At 39.8% G+C, this 19,171-nt stretch overlaps 1 protein-coding gene across 8 annotated transcripts in view; it reads left to right on the forward strand.

Moving 5' to 3' along the window:
- SYT16 (synaptotagmin 16) overlaps positions 1–19,171 on the forward strand; it is a 175,641-nt gene that overhangs the window by 22,094 nt on the left and 134,376 nt on the right. For 5 of the 8 annotated variants that reach the window (XM_046647718.1, XM_046647723.1, XM_046647719.1 and 2 more), the window contains exon 2: positions 4,382–4,561. Coding sequence is in view for 3 of the 8 variants with exons in the window: in XM_046647724.1 (XP_046503680.1) it covers positions 4,382–4,561 (180 nt within the window). In the remaining 5 variants the exon portion in view is untranslated. Of the gene's footprint in view, positions 1–1,670; positions 1,783–4,381; positions 4,562–7,539; positions 7,633–19,171 lie in introns of those variants that run through there. The other 3 variants (XM_046647722.1, XM_046647720.1, XM_046647721.1) reach the window with 3 other exon arrangements.

A 19,171-nucleotide genomic window follows, 5' to 3' on the forward strand; every position in this document is an offset into this window, starting at 1 on the left:
ACACAGAGGAAAAAAATGGAAGTTGGTAGCCGAAGAAATAGTAAGCCAGTTTAAGATAGAAACAAGGAAAACAAGAACTGTTGAAACAGAAGAAATTACAAAGATATAATTGAAGAAAACTCTCCCAAGCTGTGAAAAAGAAAAAAAGCCATGGGTATGTTGCTGAAAAGTCTGGGTTCCAGAAAAACTCAACAAAAGATACTCACAAAAAGGCACATTCTGGTAAAATTTTTGTGTTAAAAGGAAAAAATTCCAGAAGCATTCAGACCAAAAAATTCTGTGGCCCACACAGTAACAAAAAGTAAGCTGCAGTGTCACACCATTTATGAAACATTACAGATTAAAAGATAATGCACTAATGTCTACTCACTTGTAAGGAGAAAAAAATATTGGCACCTACCTAAGAATTTTATATCCATTCATAGTTAAGTCACTGCTACAGGAATTATTGCTAACAAAAGTGTCATCGTCTCCAAAAAGCAGAGTTATTTTGAACAACACCAGGCTCCCTTCCCCCATTTTTTCTTGCATCTTTGGAGATCATATTGAATAATCTCTTCATATTGTCTTCAGTCTGGAATCTGTGAATGTTTTTATATTAAATACATTATCATCAGCATATGAAATAGAATCTCAGTGATGGTAAAAATAGTTAAGAAAAAATTTGTAAGAAAAAAAGCAATGTGGGGCCGGCCCAGTGGCGCAGTGGTTAAGTTCGTATGTTTCGCTTCTTGGTGGCCCGGGGTTCGCCAGTTTGGATCCCGGGTGCGGACAAGGCACTGCTTGGCATGCCATGCTGTGGTAGGTGTCCCACATATAAAGTAGAGGAAGATGGGCACGGATGTTAGCTCAGGGCCAGGCTTCCTCAGCAAAAAGAGGAGGACTGGCAGTAGTTAGCTCAGGGCTAGGCTTCCTCAAAAAAAAAAAAAAAGAAAAAGAAGAAAAAAACAATGTGAAATGTTAAAAATGATGGGTAGTGAGATTCAACATGATCTTTTTTGATTTTCCAGGACTTTCAAAATATTCTACTACATGTATGAATGAATTATTTTTTAATGTCTCTAAAAATACTAGAAGTTTTTAATTTAATAAAAGTACTTGATAAACCAGAAAAAGGGAAAATCAATACAGACAAGTTAGTATTTTCCCAGTAGTCGAAATGACTGGCAGGAGGTATACAAAATCTTAAGGGTTGCCTTCATCTTTTTCTGTATTTTGCAGATTTTATGTAATGAGCATCATGTTGCTTTATAATGGAAAAATATACTCTATTCAAAAATAAAAATTTAGTTTCATTAATGAATGACATTATTAGGTGCAATTGTTTCTGCTTATGAATGATCGATGACTCCTCCTTTTCCTAAGACAGGATCTGAAGCAAATCATCTCCTGTGTTGTTAGTGCTACTGACCCACTTGAGGTATATCTTTTTTTCTGGACGTTTTCATTGATAGGTACATTTATCAATGTGTTGTTACACAGAAGAGTTCCACATTTATTCAGGCATCAAATATTTATAGCATGCCTATCCTAAGCTAGCTACCGAGAGTACAATGAATAACTGAGGTAAAGTCCCTCTTCTTATGAAGTTTAAAATTTAACATTTGAAAACTGTTGAAAAAGCTGTCAAGGGCTCAGTGGGTGGGAACACACAGCAGAAGCATCCAGCCGGGTCAAGAGGAACAAGAAAGGCTTTCAGAGGAAGTACAGTCTCAGAGTCAGCCAGAAGAGAGGGGAGCGGTCGTCCCATGGAGTTGAAATAGCCTCTCCAAAGGTCTGGAGGTGAGCTATGTTTGGGGAACCAGAAATAGATGAATACACTGGCAACAAAGAGTTTGATGTTGAGGAGTGATGAGTGATAAAGCCTAGAATCAGTAGCTAGGTCATGAAAGGCCTTGGAAACCAAGTTAAGGAACGCAAATTTTATCCTATGGGTAATGGGAAGCCATTGGAGAGTGTATTTGTTTCCTAGGGTTACCATGAAAAATTACCGCAAACTTGATGGCTTAAAACAACAGAAATTTATTCTCTCACAGTTTTGGAGGCCAGAAGTCCAGAATCAAAATGGCAGCAGGGTTGGTCCCTCTGGAATATGTGAGAGAGAATCTGTTCCATGACTCTCTCCTAGCTTCTGGTGGCTGCTGGCAACCCTTGGCATTCCTCAGCTACAGGCTTCATAACTCTAGTCTTGGCCTCTGTCTTCACATGGCTTTCTTCTCTCTGTGTTTTCTCCTTTTCAGTCTTTTGTAGGGATACTTATTGAATTTAGGGCCCACCCTAATCCAGGGTGATCTCTTCTCAAGATCCTACACTAATTACACCTGCAAAGACCTTTACTTCAAATAAGGTCACATTCTGAGACTCCAGGTGGACATATCCTTTGGCGGCTACAATTCAACACACTACAGAAGGCTTTAGAGGGGCAGTTGAGCAGATCAGACTTGTATTTCAGAAAGATTGCTCTGGCTACTGTGTAGAGGAGGTAAGGCTGGGAATGTGGCGGTCAATGGGAGTCTGGGTAAAGGATGCCAATGACTTTGGAGGTAAGAAAGGGGAGATGAGTGTAGGAAGTACTCTGAAGATGGTTGGTTGCAAAGGGGAAAAGAGAGAGGGCTTTAGTTGAGGAGCACATGGAGGTTAGAGGGGGTTTTTAAAGAATGGGGGGTACTCGGTGGATTTTTAATGCAGATGAGACAGATGTTGTATCTACGAGGGGGAGTAGTAGTTGAAAATACAGAAGTGAGAGGCAAAAAGGTAGAGATAATTGTTTTGATGAAAGAGAGGAAGATGGGGTCCGGATCACAGACTACACACAAAGCAGCACCTCCATCACCTGACTGCTCCTAGATTATTTTAACAGCTCTGTAAAGATGATGATGGTGATGATGAGGAAGATGGTTATTCCTGTTTGAGAACTCTGTGTGCCAGGTGCCACATTGATTATTTTCCATGTGTTACCTGATTTAATCTTTGATGTAGCTATATTTCTTATCTCCTTTTATGGTTTAGGAAACTAAAGCATAGAGAGGTTAAATAATCTGCCCCGGCCACAGAGATAATAAGTGGTAGAGTGTGATTTCCTCCCAGGCAGTGTGACTGCTGACCCTGTGCCATTAAGCACTAGTACCCGTGCTGCCTCTCACAGGAGAGGGAATGATCTATATGTGTGTAGCTTTTTTTCATGGTATATTTTGGCTTTGATAGCAGGCACTATTACGATTATGTAGACTACAAAGCTATTATCTTGCCTGCTATTTTTGTTTTGTTTGTTCTTTCATTGACTTTCCGCTAGATTGATTCAGTGAGGCAGTACCATTTATTTTCTTTATCTTTTTGTGGGGTTTGGACTGGTTTGATTCATCCTTTCTCTGTTTAGGTAGATGGTAAGGCGAGGTGAATATTATCCCTTTATATTATGCATCCACATCTTAAACCTACTCAAGGATTAGAGCTCCTCTTAGGAGATTCATTATCCTAAGCTTTCGCATAAACCCGTCTCCCTTGAATAACTTATTGACACCTGCTCTGTAATCAATTCCTTTATACAAGTTGACTTTGGATTTCTTTACTAAATGTTGTCTTGACTCAAATGTCATTTCCTCAGAGGAGTCTTCTCTCAACCCCAAACTAAATTTGGTCTCCCTGTTGTATGCACCTCATAGCTGAACTCAATGGCTGGGACTCTTTAAGGGGTACTGGGCAGCACTTAACCAGGGTCATTTAAAGCTCAGGGTATTTTGACAAGGAAGATGGAATTTCATTTTTAAAGTTCTAAAATATTAGCAGTCAAAATATAATTCTAATTTCTTATTTAGATGGCATGGATCAGGAATTTTCTTGTCACCATTGATAATCAGCATCATACTGCATAGTTGGACTTGCAAAGATGTATCCAGAAAATGCCTTTTCCTCCAATAGCTAATACTGATAGATGTGTTTATCTGAAAGTTTGTCTCAAGTGATACTTTTTTAAGCTTTAGGCAGCTGTGTTTTTAAGAGACTTGCTTTTATAACCCTGGTCAACCATGATCCAACTCAACTCATTTGATGGATCTCTCTCTTATAGTTTGTGTGCTTGAAGTTGAATAGTAGGCTGAGGATAAGAGTGAGAGGAATTATATTCCAGATGGAAGAAACCACATGTGCAAAAGTTTGGAGGTCTGTCCTCTGAGGAACCAGCCTAGCAGGATGTACCGGGCAACAGTCCTTTTCCTTTCCCTGGTACACAATCCTGCAGATGCCAGCACAAGTCAGGACTTGTAGACTATTTGCCTCTTATTAATAAAAACAAAGATTCTGAATAACTTTGATCATTTGTTAGAACTAAAAGTTGGATCTCTTTAGTTGAGATGATATTTTTTCCTTTGTGTTCTCTTGCCAGTCCCTTCGGAAGCCATTGGCTTCTTGTCTGCAGTTGGGGTCTTTATTGTTCTTCTGGCTGTCCTCTTCCTCTTCATCAGCAAGAAGCTGTGTTTTGAAACGATAGGAGGTCTTCCATATCTGGAGCCACGAGGAAAAAGAAAGCACTCTAAAGACAAGACTGGGATCCGTGAAGGCCTGGGTAAGCATTACGCTTCGCATTCTCCTCAGCATGACAACTTGCTGTGGTTTGGGTCAGGGAGGGGTGTCATTGTTTCCAGGATGGGCCCCATTAAGAAATCACACATGAGCTGTCTAACGCCGCTGTGGTGGACATGATGAATGGACATTACTAAAGAATACATTAGTTTTATCAAAGTCATGCTCTCCTTCGAGTTTGAAGAGCAAATGGGAAAAGGCTGACTACCACTTCCCATCTTAGTTTTTCAGTTGTCTATTTTAGTGTAGTTGAGTTTCCCTCTGACTAATGAAGAAAAAAATGTTTTTTGATTGACAAGAGCCTTGGTGTGTTTTACTCTCTTTTCTGTTGGAACAGTGTTGACATTTCATTCAGTTAGCTGCTTTGAGATTTTCAAGGCTCAGGACCACTCCCCACCTCATATGGCAGCACTCACTTTTCCAAAAAGAGTCTTTTACTCTTTGAGCTCACTGAATCTGCTATATCATTTACTAACTGGCTTCAGTTTGATGGGGGAAAATAACATACTTAGGGAAATAATTGGCTTCCTGCTCTTACAGGACGTATTCTATTTTCAGTTGCTGAAGCATAGAACTTTGTGATACAGGCTGTTATCAGAGTGGTGTCATCATCACATGGAAGCTGGACATTTAAAGATAGTGCTCTTACAAGTAACAACTTTGCTCTTTTTTATCAGTCTGATTCTCACTCTCCTCTCCCATGTCCCAGCTGGGGCATGATGTAACTGGGGGAGGACCAATCGTATCTTATTTTTTTTTGAGTGAGAGGCAAGGCCTTGAGGAGAACACCCTCTAGTCATCCTACCTCCTGGGCATATTCTAAGTCAGCCTGGACCTAGGAAAATATTTGTTTTTTGATATGGCAGCTTCTGTAGCCATGGTTCAGCTTTTTTGCTTTGTTATAAGAAGGGGTGTATTTAGGGATAAATTTGTATTAATTATCTATTGTTTCATAACAAATTGACCCAAAACTTAAGTGCTTAAACCAACAAATATTTATTGTTTCATGGTTTCTGAAGTTCATGAATTTGGGATTGGCTTAGTTGGGTGGTTGTAGATGAGGGTTATTTGTGAAGCTGCAATGAGAATGTCAGCTGCTGTCATCCGAAGTCTTGACTGGAGCTGATGGACTCCCTTCCAGGAAGGCAGAAGTCCTCAGTTCCTATCCATGTGGAACCCTCTGCAGGGCTACTCGAATGAATTTATGACATGGCAGCTGGCTTCCCTCAGAGTGAGAGATCCAGAGAGAAAAGCAATGAGGAAGCCACAGTTCCTTTTATGACCTAGACTAGGAAGTCATACATTGTCACTCTCACCACATTCTAGTCATTCACTAAGTACAGCCTATGCCCAGTGGAAGGGGAATTAGACTCCACTTTTGAAGGGAAAGGTAATAAAGAGTGTGTGGGCATATTTTACAATAACCACAGGAGAGAATAATGGGAGGGGTGCAAATTGCAGAACTGGCAATCTCTTTGGCATTGCTGCTGTTGCAGTGGCCTTATTTTTTGAACTCCACTTGGGATGTCTGACTCATCTTCTGAAAACAGAATGGAATATTTTAAATAGTTCATTAGGTAAAATCTGGAGCTTACAAGTTTAGCCACTACTGTCCTAGCTGGGACATAAGTGAGTGGGATGAAGACTTCTGCTTGGTCATGGGATAGTATGGAGGTGGGATTCATGGCAACTTTACTTTTCTCACTTAAGCAGCTGACTGTCACTAGTTGTGTGACCTTGGCAAATTATGGACCCATTCTAAACTTCAGTTTCCTTATCTACACATTGGGTTTGTCGATACATCCTTTATAGGGTTGATGTAGAATAATGAATTATGGTGCCTATGGTGAAAGTCCTAATAGAACTTTAACCATAGCTGTGCAGCATTAACAAAATACCAGTCACAGTAAAGCTTCTGGAAATGACATCGTACATAAACACATTGTATTCATTGCTTAAATTGGGAGATTAAAGTCGGTGATGTTTTCTCCTTTGCAAATTATAATGGGTACAAAGAACTAAGGTTAGAGCTATTTAAGATATTTCCTTTTTGTCTTGTTTGACATGTTATCTGAATATTTTAGAGACAATTATGAATTATACTTGCAAATAAGTTGAGGTTTGAAGATAATGTTGAAATAATAACAATAAAGCACAAACCAGAAGCTGTTAGCTCAAGAAACACTGAAAAATCCATGTGTCGCGCTCAGAGTGGGGTCAGATAAAGGGAGCTTTAAAAATAGTGTGATCAGGAGAATCTCCAAATTATGATGTCTAAGAAGCAAACACCTTAATTTTGACATTTCTGCTCTTAAAAATTTAATTATCATTGATCAAAAGTCTTTGAAAAATGTGCTTTTAGCCAAGATTTTATCTAACTTTTGATATTTGCCTTAATTATCCTTAGAGTACTGATCTCTAGTGAAGTTGGGTGTTCTTAACGTATTTTGACAAGTGTAGAGAAGTAAGGGAGGCAGCCTGGTGCGGTGGAAGGAAGCACAGTGCAGACAGCCCGAGCTTAGGTTTACCACTAATTGGCTGTGATATTTTGGGCAGCTCACTTCCCCACTCTGGGCCCTAAGTCCTCATTTGCAAATTGATGAGTCTGGACTAGGTTTCTCCCAGTTCTCTTTGTGCTGTTTGGTTCTTAGGCTTACCATAGCAATGTCTTCTCTAGGTCTCAGTCTATAAATGGAAGAGGGTTAATAAAAATGATTAAAAATCAACTAGAGCATCCTATTCTTAGATTGAGCTACATGAAATTGCTATTTTTACAGATCAAAAAATGGCTAAGTATCAGCAACCTAATCACTGTAATCTAATATATGTGGGGTTCTAAGGAATAAAATAATTATTTTTATTTGTGTGGTAATATCATCAGAGAGGTGGGAGTGACAATTTATTTTCTGAACCCACTATGCAAAATAATTTACCTGACAAACATACCTTGCCTTCTTTTAGGCTATATATTTTTCGAAGTTCAAAAAATTTACACACATCTGGATTTAGGTAAGGGAAGAAGGAAACTGAAACTGTTTCTTCCTAATAACACAGGTAAAAATAATAATTCGATAATGATAATTGGTAGCTATCATTTATTTATCATTACCATTGCCATGCACCTACTAAGTATGTCACATGCATTAATGCATTATTTGATCTCTTTATGCAAAGTCCTAGTGTTGCTCATTGGTAGTGATTGCTTTAGGGGAAGAATGGATACCACTTGGAACAAAGAAGCCATTGTTCAGCTTTGAGATAAAGACTTGATTAAAAATAAAATTCCCATAGTGAGATGATTGTTTCTATTTATTTATTTATTTCTTGCAGTAACATTGGATTATAACCTTATATAACTTTCAGGTGTACATCATAATATATTTCGCATTCTGTGTAGATTACATCATATTCACCACCCAAAGACTAATTATAGTCCATCACCACACATTTGTGCCTAATCACCCTTTTCGCCCTCCTCCCTCCCCCCTTCCCCTCTGGGAACCACCAATTCAATCCAGATAATAGTTTTTAAAGAAGCCTAGCTTTGAGAGAGAGAGGGAAGAGTTTTGATTTCCTGGCGTTTTTCCCCCCTGAAAAGCTTTCTTTATATATCAAAGGCAACATTTAGAAGTTTGAGTGAAGAGCTTCATTTTAAGAGGCACAATGTAGAAAGGATAAAGGATGTGATATGAGGGCAGCTCCTCCCAGGCAGGGAGGGGAAGAAGAAAGCCCTTCTGCTGCTGGAAAGGGCAGCCCCTGATGGGAAAGACGACAGGGAAAGAGATCTGAAGGGCTTAAGACATTGCCTGGACCCTGAGAAGGATGGTGGGTGTAGGGCAGGGTCGTAGTGGTTGTAGTGAGAAGATCAGAATCCAGCGTGGCCTGAGGAAGAGGCGGGAAGCAGAGTGCCAAGTGCTTCCCACTTGGAACTGTGGCAGGAGACTGCCTCACATGTGTCCTGTGTGGGCCTAGGGTGGCTTCACAGGGTAGAATATACTGGTGGGAATGGAAGGAGAGAGAGCTTGAGAAATCTGCCCTCGCGGGTCCTCAGTGAGTAGTTCATGTCACACAGGGGTTTTAGGGTTTTCTGCATGACCGTGTGGGGTGGAGGAGAAGACAGCAGAGGAATAAAAGTCAACGCACCTGCCGCGGAGTTGTTGCAACAACTTCTGTTGTTACTCGAGGCCTCCTTGAATCAGGGCTGGCTTCAGGGGCATGCAAGCTGTCTCTTGCACAGGGCCCCATGCCTAGGAGGGACCCTGTGCTTGGCTGAATGCTCTGCTGTTGCCTTCTTAAAATTCTTAACGATTTTTGAATCAAGGGCCCTGCATTTTCACTTTGTGTTGGGTCTTGCAAATGATGTATGTAGCCTTGTGTTGCCTGGAATGATCACCAGGAGGAACTGTGGGTAGGGACACTTCACAGGGAATGCTGTGGGGGAAGAGACCGATTCCTCTGGAGGTCAGGGGAGCCAGCGAGGGGGAACAGCACATCCTAGTAAGTAAGCTTACATCTCCGCTCCCTGATGTGCGGGAACGTGGGGGTGGGAGCGAAAACCCCAAAGACTGAGTATTTCTCCAAAATGAAATTGACCAAATTACTTTTGGGTGGGCAAGTGGAAGTTTAGTTTCTCAACACTGAGCATGGAAAGGGAGCTACAGAGAAAGACAGGAGCACTATGAGACAATGTGGAGACAGCTTTTGTACATTTAGGCCCAGCTGGCACTCAGCTGGTGCTCAGCAGTAAGGCTGTGCCAGCTGGAGCTCAGAAGTAATGTGGTTAAAATTTGACAGTTTCTCCCCAGCAGTTGGCAAAAAGGCCCAGTTGACTGGTCTCTCCCCAGGGTCATGCCCACTTCTTCACCTGAAAGTAACTGGTTGGCTTCTGGTCCTGTAGGTGCCTCTGACCTGCCCCAATTTTTCAGCCTGGGCCGTGATGGCTGCTGTAGTCAAATGTTTTTTATTCCGTTTCTGCTATTAGGTCAGAGTATGTTCAAGTACAAGTCTCCCAAACAGAACTCAATAATTAGGTACTATTATCATCTCCATTTTATACATGAGGAAACTGCGGATTCAAGAGAGGAATTTTTTCCCAAGCTATTAAGGGGCAAAGCTGGGACTCATATTCAAAACTGCCTAACACCAAAGGCCAAAATCGTAATTGCACTATTTTTCTGCCCACCTAATCTTCCCAACTCAGTCCACTATTTCATACTTTTGAAGTTCTGGGATGAGAAAAAAGAGGGGAAAGGAGCGTTTGGTGGATGGTTTGGTTTCCTGTGGCTCCCATACAAATTTCCACAAACTTGGTATCTTAAAATAATAAAAATTTATTTTTTGCACAATTCTGGAGACCACAAGTCTGAAATCAAGGTGTCAGCAGGCCCAAACTCTCTCCTAGCTTCTGGTGGCTGCTGACCATCCTTGGCGTACTTTGGCTTGTGTCGCATCACTTGTGTCCATCTTCACACTGCTGCCTTCTGTGTATGTCTGTCCTCTCTGTGCTACTTATCACTGGATTTAGGTCACATCCTACTAATCCAGGAAGATCTTCTCATCTCAAGATCCTTAACTTAATTACATCAGCAAAGACCCTTCCAACATTCACAGGTTCTGGGGACTAGGACATGACATGTCTTTTTGGGGGCCACCATTCAGTCCACTATAAGGGGAGAGGAGGTGGAAGCATCAGCTGGGAGTGGTTTTCTTTTCTTTTCGTTTTTTTTTTTTTTCCCAGGAAGATTAGCCCTGAGCTAACATCTGCTGCCAATCCTCCTCTTTTTGCTGAGGAAGACTGGCCCTGAGCTAACATCTGTGCCCATCTTCCTCTACTTTATATGTGGGACACCTGCCACAGCACGGCTTGATGAGCAGTGCGTAGGTCGACACCCAGTGTCCGAACTGGCGAACCCTGGGCTGCTGAAATGGAGTGTGCAAATGTAACTGCTGCGCCACCAGGCTGGCCCCTAGAAGTGGTTTTCACTCATTCCAAATTAGGAGAGTTGATGAAGAGTTGGATGCAAGATTCTCCTTTCTCCATTTTCCTCTAACAATGGTATTCCACACTCCCTGTCTGGGGATAGTATGATTCTTACAAAGAGATATAACAAAAGCTTGTCAGATATTTATGATATAGACTAGAATCAGCAGTCAGGGTGCTTTCCAGCTATAAGCCCGGTTGAACTACACTGGATCTTCGGAAGCTTTTAAAAAATACCAGTGCCCAAATTCCACTGCAAACTACTTAAATCAGAATAGAGGGTGACAGTGGCAGGGCAAGTTATGTGGCTTTAAAAAGAATACTAGGTGATTTAAAGATGTGGCCTGGGTGGAGTCCCACTGATGGGAGGTCATTGCTAACTTCTCCTTTCAGGTCCGGAAGGGAAGCCCTTAAGCAGGATGTTGACACTGGCCCAGTCCGCCTTTGCTTCTGCCCACACAGTATCCATCTGGCGGTTCCCCACGTGCTTCCCTCCCTGACTAGTTCAGTTCAGTTCTTCCTTGGTCAGCAAGCAAACTTTCTCCTTCATGATGCTTTCACTTCCCACCATCCCATAATACCATGACAATTCCGGCAGTTTACTTCACAGGGATTTTAAAAAATAAGATATTTAGAAAAAATGTCTACTTTATAAGACTATTCAAAGTTGTCCAGTTATAGCCAACTCTAACTTATACTCAATATTCTGAGAGTTTTACAAATTTTTAGTGAATTTGACTGAAACAGAAGAGTTTGGCTGTTTCATCTATATGACTTTCAGTGTTTTCTAAATAATTTAGACTACTCCATTTTCCTTATATGCCCAAATAAGAAAGAGCAATGACAAATTTTACAAAATGGGACGAATCAGGATCTGAAACAGATGTGAAAATAAGAATATGAAGTGTACTGCCCGCTACATATGGATGGTTTTCCTCTTTTATCTATCTATTTTTTAGCGTCTTTATACTTCACATTTAGTATGGCTGATGAATTAGATATAGGCAGAAAAGGCATTTGTTAAGGATATGTAACAGCAGTACAATCCCCGCCCTTCTTTACTGGTAGGTTTTGGTTGTGTCTTTAGCTTCATATTTTCCTTTACCTGCGTGTTCCCAGAGTCCAGGTTTCTTCATCCGCAGGTCGGTGTGCTGGTTTTGGTCTTGGACTACTCAGATGAATTTTAAATGAGTTAAATATTTTGGAATTAAAAAAAGTCTCAATATTCCCCTCCCTCTTCTTTTCTAATAGGATAATTAAAACTTCTAAATGCCACTGAAGTGCTTCTTATACAATTTAAAAACTTTTGGATTGTACAATGATTTGTTTTAGAGTTAAGGACTGGGTGTTCTTTAGACAGTCAAAATCTTCTACCCCACACCTTCCCCTTGCTTGTACCCCTTTGTCCTGAAATAGTGGGGTGAATGGAATAGCCCGTCTATACTTCTGTGTCACATTTCCTCCTTCCCCAGTGGGGCCATCTGCAGAACAAGACCCACCTGGGAGGGTGGTACCTAGAGTGGGAGAAATGCTTGTTAACAATCTACATTGAAAGGTGTCTTCTTTTCTGATTTTAATGCTTAATTTGCATAGAAAACACATTTCTCTATGTGTTATATTAGGTTGAACTCTAAGAAATTACTGTTTTTGTAGGTTGGAAGTTTTATATGTTTCAACCTAATACATGAGATGAAAAATTGAGAATTGAGGAGCAGTAAAAGTTTGTTTGAACATCAGGACAAGCCTTGGAATGTCTCAGTATGGTGTCTAGATACTTGTTTTGGTGACTTGATTAAGACACAGGTAATTGAAAATACTCTCAATGAGCCTATCAAAGTATGACTAATTGAACCCTGTCCGATGAGTACAGGTTTTAAAGAACCCAGTTGAAGAGTTACTGGTTTGAGAATGTTCATTCATCCACTCAGAATTCTTTATTGGGAATCTATGTTATGTTGCACAGTGTGCTAAGTGCTGGAAATAAAATGATCAAAAAGAGAAATGTAGTCCCTACTCTCTTGGAAATTACATCTCTCTGATAAAGACAGACAAAAACAAAACTGAAACTAAAGAGGCAGATGATTATAGTTTATTATAAATGCTATAAGGGCCTAAAAGAAAGAATAATTGACAGGATGGAGAGATTAACTTTAGATAGGGTTGAGCACATCTTACTCATTGCTGGGTAGAGAAAGAGAGAGATACACACACATACATTATATTGGTTCTGTTTCTCTGGAGAATCCTCACTAATCAGCTCCCGATGGCCACTACAGACTTTTCAGTTGTATGTATGTGTGTGTGTGTGTACATATATATACACAGATAGAGAGAGAGAGTGAGAGAAAGAGAGAAATGTAAGGAATTAGCTTACGCAGTTATGGAGGCTGGCAAATCTAAGATCTTCAGGGTGGCCGATAGGCTAGAGACCCGGGAAAAGCTGATGACCTGATGATGCTGCAGTTGAAGTCTGAAGGTCATCCGCTGGCAGAATTCCTTCTTAAGGGAGGTCAGTCTTTGTCCTTTAAAGTCTTCAACAGAGTGGATGAGGCCCACCCCCATTATGGAGGGCAGTCTGCTTTACACGAAGTCCACCATTTTAAATGTTAATGTCATCCATAAAGAACACCCTCGTAGAAATATACAGAGTAAGGGTTAATCAAATACCTGGGCACTGTGGCCTAGCCAAGTTGCCACATAAAATTGACCATCACAGGAGCTTACTTAACATCTGTGTTTGTGTTCTTATTTCCTTCAGGGTATTATAGGAGGGAGGTTGAGAAGAGATCTTCACTGTTCAAAAAATCTTTTCATTATGGAAATTTTCAAACATATGGGAAAGTAGAGAGAGAATGGTATAACGAACCCCATGTGTCCATCACCCAGCTTCAACAAATATTAACAAAGACAATTCATTTCCAAGTTATGCCCTATTGTCTCCATTTCTTTGTTTTCTTTGTTAAAGAGGGAATAGAGGGGCTGGCTCCATGGCCAAGTGGTTAAGTTCACGCGCTCCGCTTTGGTGGCGTGGGTTTCACCATTTGGGATCCTGGGCACGGACACGGCCCTGCTCATCAGGCCATGCTGAGGTGGCATCCCACATAGCAGAGCCAGAAGGACCTACAACTACAATATCCAACTATGAACTGGAGGGGGGAGGGTTTGGGGAGAAGAAGAAAAAGAAAAAGAAAAAAGGAAGATTGGCAACAGATGTTAGTTCAGGTGCCAATCTTAAAAAAAAAAAAAAAAAAAGAGGGAATAGATCTGTTCCTTTAAAACCTCCATCCTTCACTACTTGTTTTCTTGCAACTTAGAGGATAGATTGTAGTCCCCTGCTCAAGAATTTGACCTAGCAAATGAACATGTTACACAGCTAGCTGATTGCTGGAGATGGGAACCATTAGATTAAAGGTTAGGAGGACACTGAAAGTCCTTTGAGAAATCTGGGCACATTTACAGTTGGAATATGAGCAGTTCTGCCTTCTGAGTGATTTACATAAGGGTGCATAGTAAGTTACCTTAGAAACAGACTCTTCCTGCGGCATTTTAGCTTCCTCTGTGATACTAGGACATTAACGAAAACAGATCTGAAGCTCTCTGTAAGTCTGAATTGCTGTGGAAATGTTTAACACCTAAGTTTGAGAAATCCCTAAATGAACCTTACTATTTCAAAAGCTGCAGAGAATTTCCTTCACGATCTTTCACTTTACCAACGACTCTATAACATATGGGTATATATATGTGTGTGTGTGTATCTATCTATCTATCTATCTAACATATGTAGTCTCAAGTCTTAATTCTTGGCAGGAACGCTGGAGCCTTTTTGCATTTGAAATAGCCATAGCATGGAATTTATGACCAAGGGTTCTAGATAGAACTCAGTAAACCCCAGTAGGCTACACAGAACCACCTAGTAAATGTTTAGCGCTTGGTAGATTGACGTTCTTACTTCACGCCTGCAGCATGGGTCCCCTGGATGATCTGAGGAGGCCTTAAACACACATCCTTTTGCTGGAGTTAGTGAAACTGTCTCACCAACTTTATGGGTAGCTTTGAGGAATTTTGATATAGCGGAGATGAACATATCGTCTTCATTTATAGATGACAGAATTGCTCTTAAGTGTAACGCCTGTGTGTTTGTCTGCTTGTGTTGAAGAATGGCATCAATAACAACAGTTGTTTTGTCTGTGATATATTCCAGTGATGCACTGTATCTGGAGGATACCATAGGTGGCACGAGTTACATTTATCAGAGAATATTGGGCTTTTGTGCTTCTCTTGTCAGCAAGACAGTAATGCTCATTACACTTTAAAGAGGCACATGCCTCAAATAAAAAATTCAGTTCATAGGTGGGCAGCAGAGGAAAAGATGATTGTTTCAGTAGAATAGTTAGTAGCACAGATGACTGTTTCTGCACTGAAGTAGGTGTCAATGAGTTTATATACTTACCCAGCTATTTGAATAATCAACTTTAAACTAGTAATTGAAGTAACAGGTTTAAAATCTCATTATTTTTCTTAGCCTGACAGATTAAAGTAAAAGAAAGGGTATGTTTATGGTTATACATTTCCATTAAAATATCTACCTTCCTCTAAAACCCACTTAAAGGAGCAAATGCCTTATTCACAAAAGTTCTCATAATAATTGCAGCTTATATTATTCTAGGCTTTCTGATTGAGGTTTAATGACAAAGTGACAGGTATTATTTGAAGTATGTGAATTTAGGAGTTCCAAAAACATTTTCAATCTTATTTTCTTAGTTTCTATACTTTGGATCCTCAAAACAGTTCTTAATTCTTAGGAACAATTAATGTCAGTTTTATGGAGTGAAATTGCTGTCTGCTTAAAAACCGCTTTTCTTTTTGGTTTTTCCCCAGTGAACCCTGTCGACAGAGTGATAATTTATAGTTGTCATTCCACAGAAGCGCGGGCCACTTGATGCAAGAGAGGGTGATGGAGAAAAACCTTACTTTTAGGTCATTAACTCTTTGAATGTTTCTTTTTAAATTATCTTGAAGCAAAATACAAATCATGGCATTATCAGGCACATTACAGAAAATATGGAGAGGCTTTCAATGTCTAATGTTTAGTTTTTAGCAGAAAACTCTTTTTTTTAAGTTGGTCTTTGATCTTCCCAAATCCCTCCACAGCTCTTCTGCCCCTAAACAGTAATGCTTATTAGAGCTGTAGTTGGTAGCTTATCATTCTATGTGGGGAAGATGTCAGAGTCCTTTTAAAGTTTTCCTGTGAGTTGGCCTTTTAGTCAAAGACATAACTGGAATTAGTTTTAAGAACATTTCAGGGCAAAAGTTCCATTTAGAATTTCCCCAAAGAATTTGAAACTGACCAAAATGTGTATTTTGTGTGGAACAAGTTGGATGCCAATGTGAAATTTTTCATTTCAGTTGGAGGATTTTCCTTTCCATTAGCTACTCTCCAGGACTTGTATTTATACTAGTATTCTTTTTCAAATGAAATGTTAGTATTTTGCTACCAGAAAATAGAATCCCATTCATTATGAGTGATGGTAGTAGATCCTAGGTGAACCAAATTGTGCTAACTGAAGACTGCAGAGGTACTTGCTGTTCCTCAGTAAGCAAGCTTCCATATCTTTTAGTGAGAAATTGGAAGAATTGAAAGAGAAAGAGAAGAAAATAGTAAAATGCAGGCATTATTGGCTTCAAGAGAAACATAACTAGCATTTTGGTTTAAACAAGTAGATACAATATGTGTAACTGTATATAATACTATAAAATAGCTGCCACATGTATGTAGAATTAGTTAAGAATATTTGGATCCATTATCATGGTTAGAAAACAGTGCTTCCCAGTTCTTATGTGAAATTCCCTGCCAGTGGAAAGGGAAATGTAAAAGGAGTGTTTTCAAATTTTCTTTGATTGGGGCCACTTTGGCTGGGCAGACCTGAGAGAAACCATATACCACCCACCTAACCTACTTATGTTTGCAACCACAAAGATCCCATTAAAGCTGCTGCTTTTGATGGGATCCCACGGGGGTCTTATTATTAATGTTTGCCAGACACAGAAGTATTGACATTGTCATGTTATTAGCATTACTATTCTAAAAGCCCAGTCATCAAAGACCCCAGGAGACTTCATTTTGATATCCACTAATGAAGGCGATAAAATGTGTAGCAATAGTCATTTTAGTAATGAACAATTTTACTACCTGCTTAGTTTGAAGCTTATGTAAACAAATGAAAGGAAAACGTAAGGAAAAATATTGAACACTGAGCATTGATTTAGGTTGAGAGGATTGATATGTTTATTCATAGACAGAAGGGGGCCAGTATAAATAAGAACGTGAGGCTGCTGTGTCCTGGGACCTGGCGGAAACATGTGCAATGGATTAATAATTTGTGCTGGAATGGTTTTCTGGCTACAAATGAAAATTTCATTAGACAAAAGATTTGTATTTCCTTCATCACATAGTGAGAACCAGATTAAAACCTGTGTAATTGTTGGTTGCAGGGTTATCTTTCCAAGACAGATTAACCTCACCAATCTGTGCTGTGACAGTGGAGGATAAGGGACCATTTCGAGACTTTGAAAAAGACAGGAACATCTTCTCCAGGAAAAAGTCACTCATTTTGCAAATAGTTTAAAATTTATGAAAACCAACCCTAGATCTTATAGGAGGTTAGCTTCCAGAATAAGCAAACCGAATTTAAGGAGGCCAGTCGAATTCAGTTGAGTTTGATTCAATAAATATTTCTTGAGTGCCTTCTATAAGCTTGACATGGTTGCTAGATTTGAGGATTTGTGATGTCTGTATCACAGATATATCTGAAGTAAAATGATTTCTTGTGTGTTGGATGCCAACAGTAGTAAAAACTCCAAAGGAGGGTAGTTCAGGGGAGCTTCCCAAGAGCCTGCTTTAGAATGTTACCCGCAGGGAATGCTGACAGCTTGCCGAGTGCAGTCCTGTTGTTTTGCAGGTGAGGAAGTGGAAGTTCAAGGAATCAAGCATCTTTCCCAAGATCACAGCCAGTTGCAGAAGTGGAACTGGCTCATGGTGCTTCATAACTATTTTAGTGTTATTTCCACTGTCTCTTGTAACCTTTTCTCCCCCTTTATTGTATGATTCCATTTATATGGAATGCCCAGAAAAGGCAAATTATAAACACAGAAAGTAGATGAGTGGTTGCCTGGGCTGAGGATGAGAATGGGGATGAATTTTATATGGTTATGAGAGATCTTATTGGGGTGAGGAAAATGTCCTAACACTGGGTTGTAATGATGGTTGCACAACTTGGTAAACTTACTAAAAAGTATTGAACTGTACACTTAGAATGGCTGAATTTTATGACGTGTAAATCACACTTAAGTAAAATCTTGCTGTTCAAAGTGTGTTGCTGGAACAGTAGCATCAGCATTACCTGGGAGCTGATTAGAAAAGAAAACCTTAGCCCCCTCTCCTAACCTCTTAATGAAAAGAAATAAGAATAATTGTAAGGTAAATATTTTGACGATGATAATTACTGTCTTGTTTAGCCAGCGATACCTTTTCGTTTTATTTTAATAGAAGATATAGAAGTAAGCTTTAGCCTAGCTCCTGTCAAAGCTCTTATAAGTGTCAAATTTATCATGTCTGAATTAATATAATTTACCTCTATCTCATTCTGATGGAGAATACTGGGTATTTTTTCTTGAGATGTGAAGGATTGCTTATTATCGTTAGAATAGGTACTTTCATAGATTTGAATTTGTTCAAAGGTACTTGGGTCCTAGTTGAAAATTCAGTTTTTAAAATATTAAATCATTAAAAATGATAAACACAAAAGACTAGAAACATGCAAAATGCATTAAACTGTTAAATGAAAGAAGGAGGATATAATATTGTGTGTGTGGATACTCAGATATTCAAAACTATTGATTGCCTGCTCCATGGCAGTCACTCAATGGATGCTGACAGCAGGGTGAAGACAAAAGTTAACCTCCTATCTGATCTCTTGGAGTTTCTAGTTTTGTGAGGAAGACAGATGTTAAAAAGAAATAATTATGTAAGTCATTAATGAGCTACAATTACAATATGTGTTAAGAGGTAAGAGGTTCTATGAGAGAATATTTCAGGGGGACAGAATTTAGTCTGGATTATGTGGGGCTGGTTGTCAGGCAGAGCATTCTGAAAAGTGAAGTGTAAACTGAGCCCTGAAAGGAAATGAATGGGTGTTGGGGGTCAGGGGAAGGAAGCTTGGAAGGAGGAGAGCATTCTCAGCCAGCGAGAGGAGCCTGGTGAAGTTAGATGCTGAAAGAAGGAGGTGAGATGCTGAAGAGTGAAGTGCAGCTAGAGAGTGACTAAGGATGAGGAGGGGCTTTCTGAGTCCTGTGGAGGATTTTGGACTTTATCTGAAGTAATTTTAAGTCATTTTAAACACTGAATGACTTGATCAAATACGTATTTTAAGAAGATCAGAAAGGCCATTTTGTGAAACAGAGGTAGGAGTGAATGCGAAGAAATCACTTAAGAGGTTGTTGAAGTGGTTCAGGTGGGAAAAACGGTAACTTGCGTCCCGGTATTACCTGTGCAGGTGGAAAAAGGCAGGTAGATTCAAGAGTTATTTAGATGGAAGAATGCGTAGGCCTTGGTGA

This window comes from Equus quagga, chromosome 20, assembly GCF_021613505.1.
Source record: "Equus quagga isolate Etosha38 chromosome 20, UCLA_HA_Equagga_1.0, whole genome shotgun sequence".
Taxonomy (NCBI): Eukaryota; Metazoa; Chordata; class Mammalia; order Perissodactyla; family Equidae; genus Equus; species Equus quagga.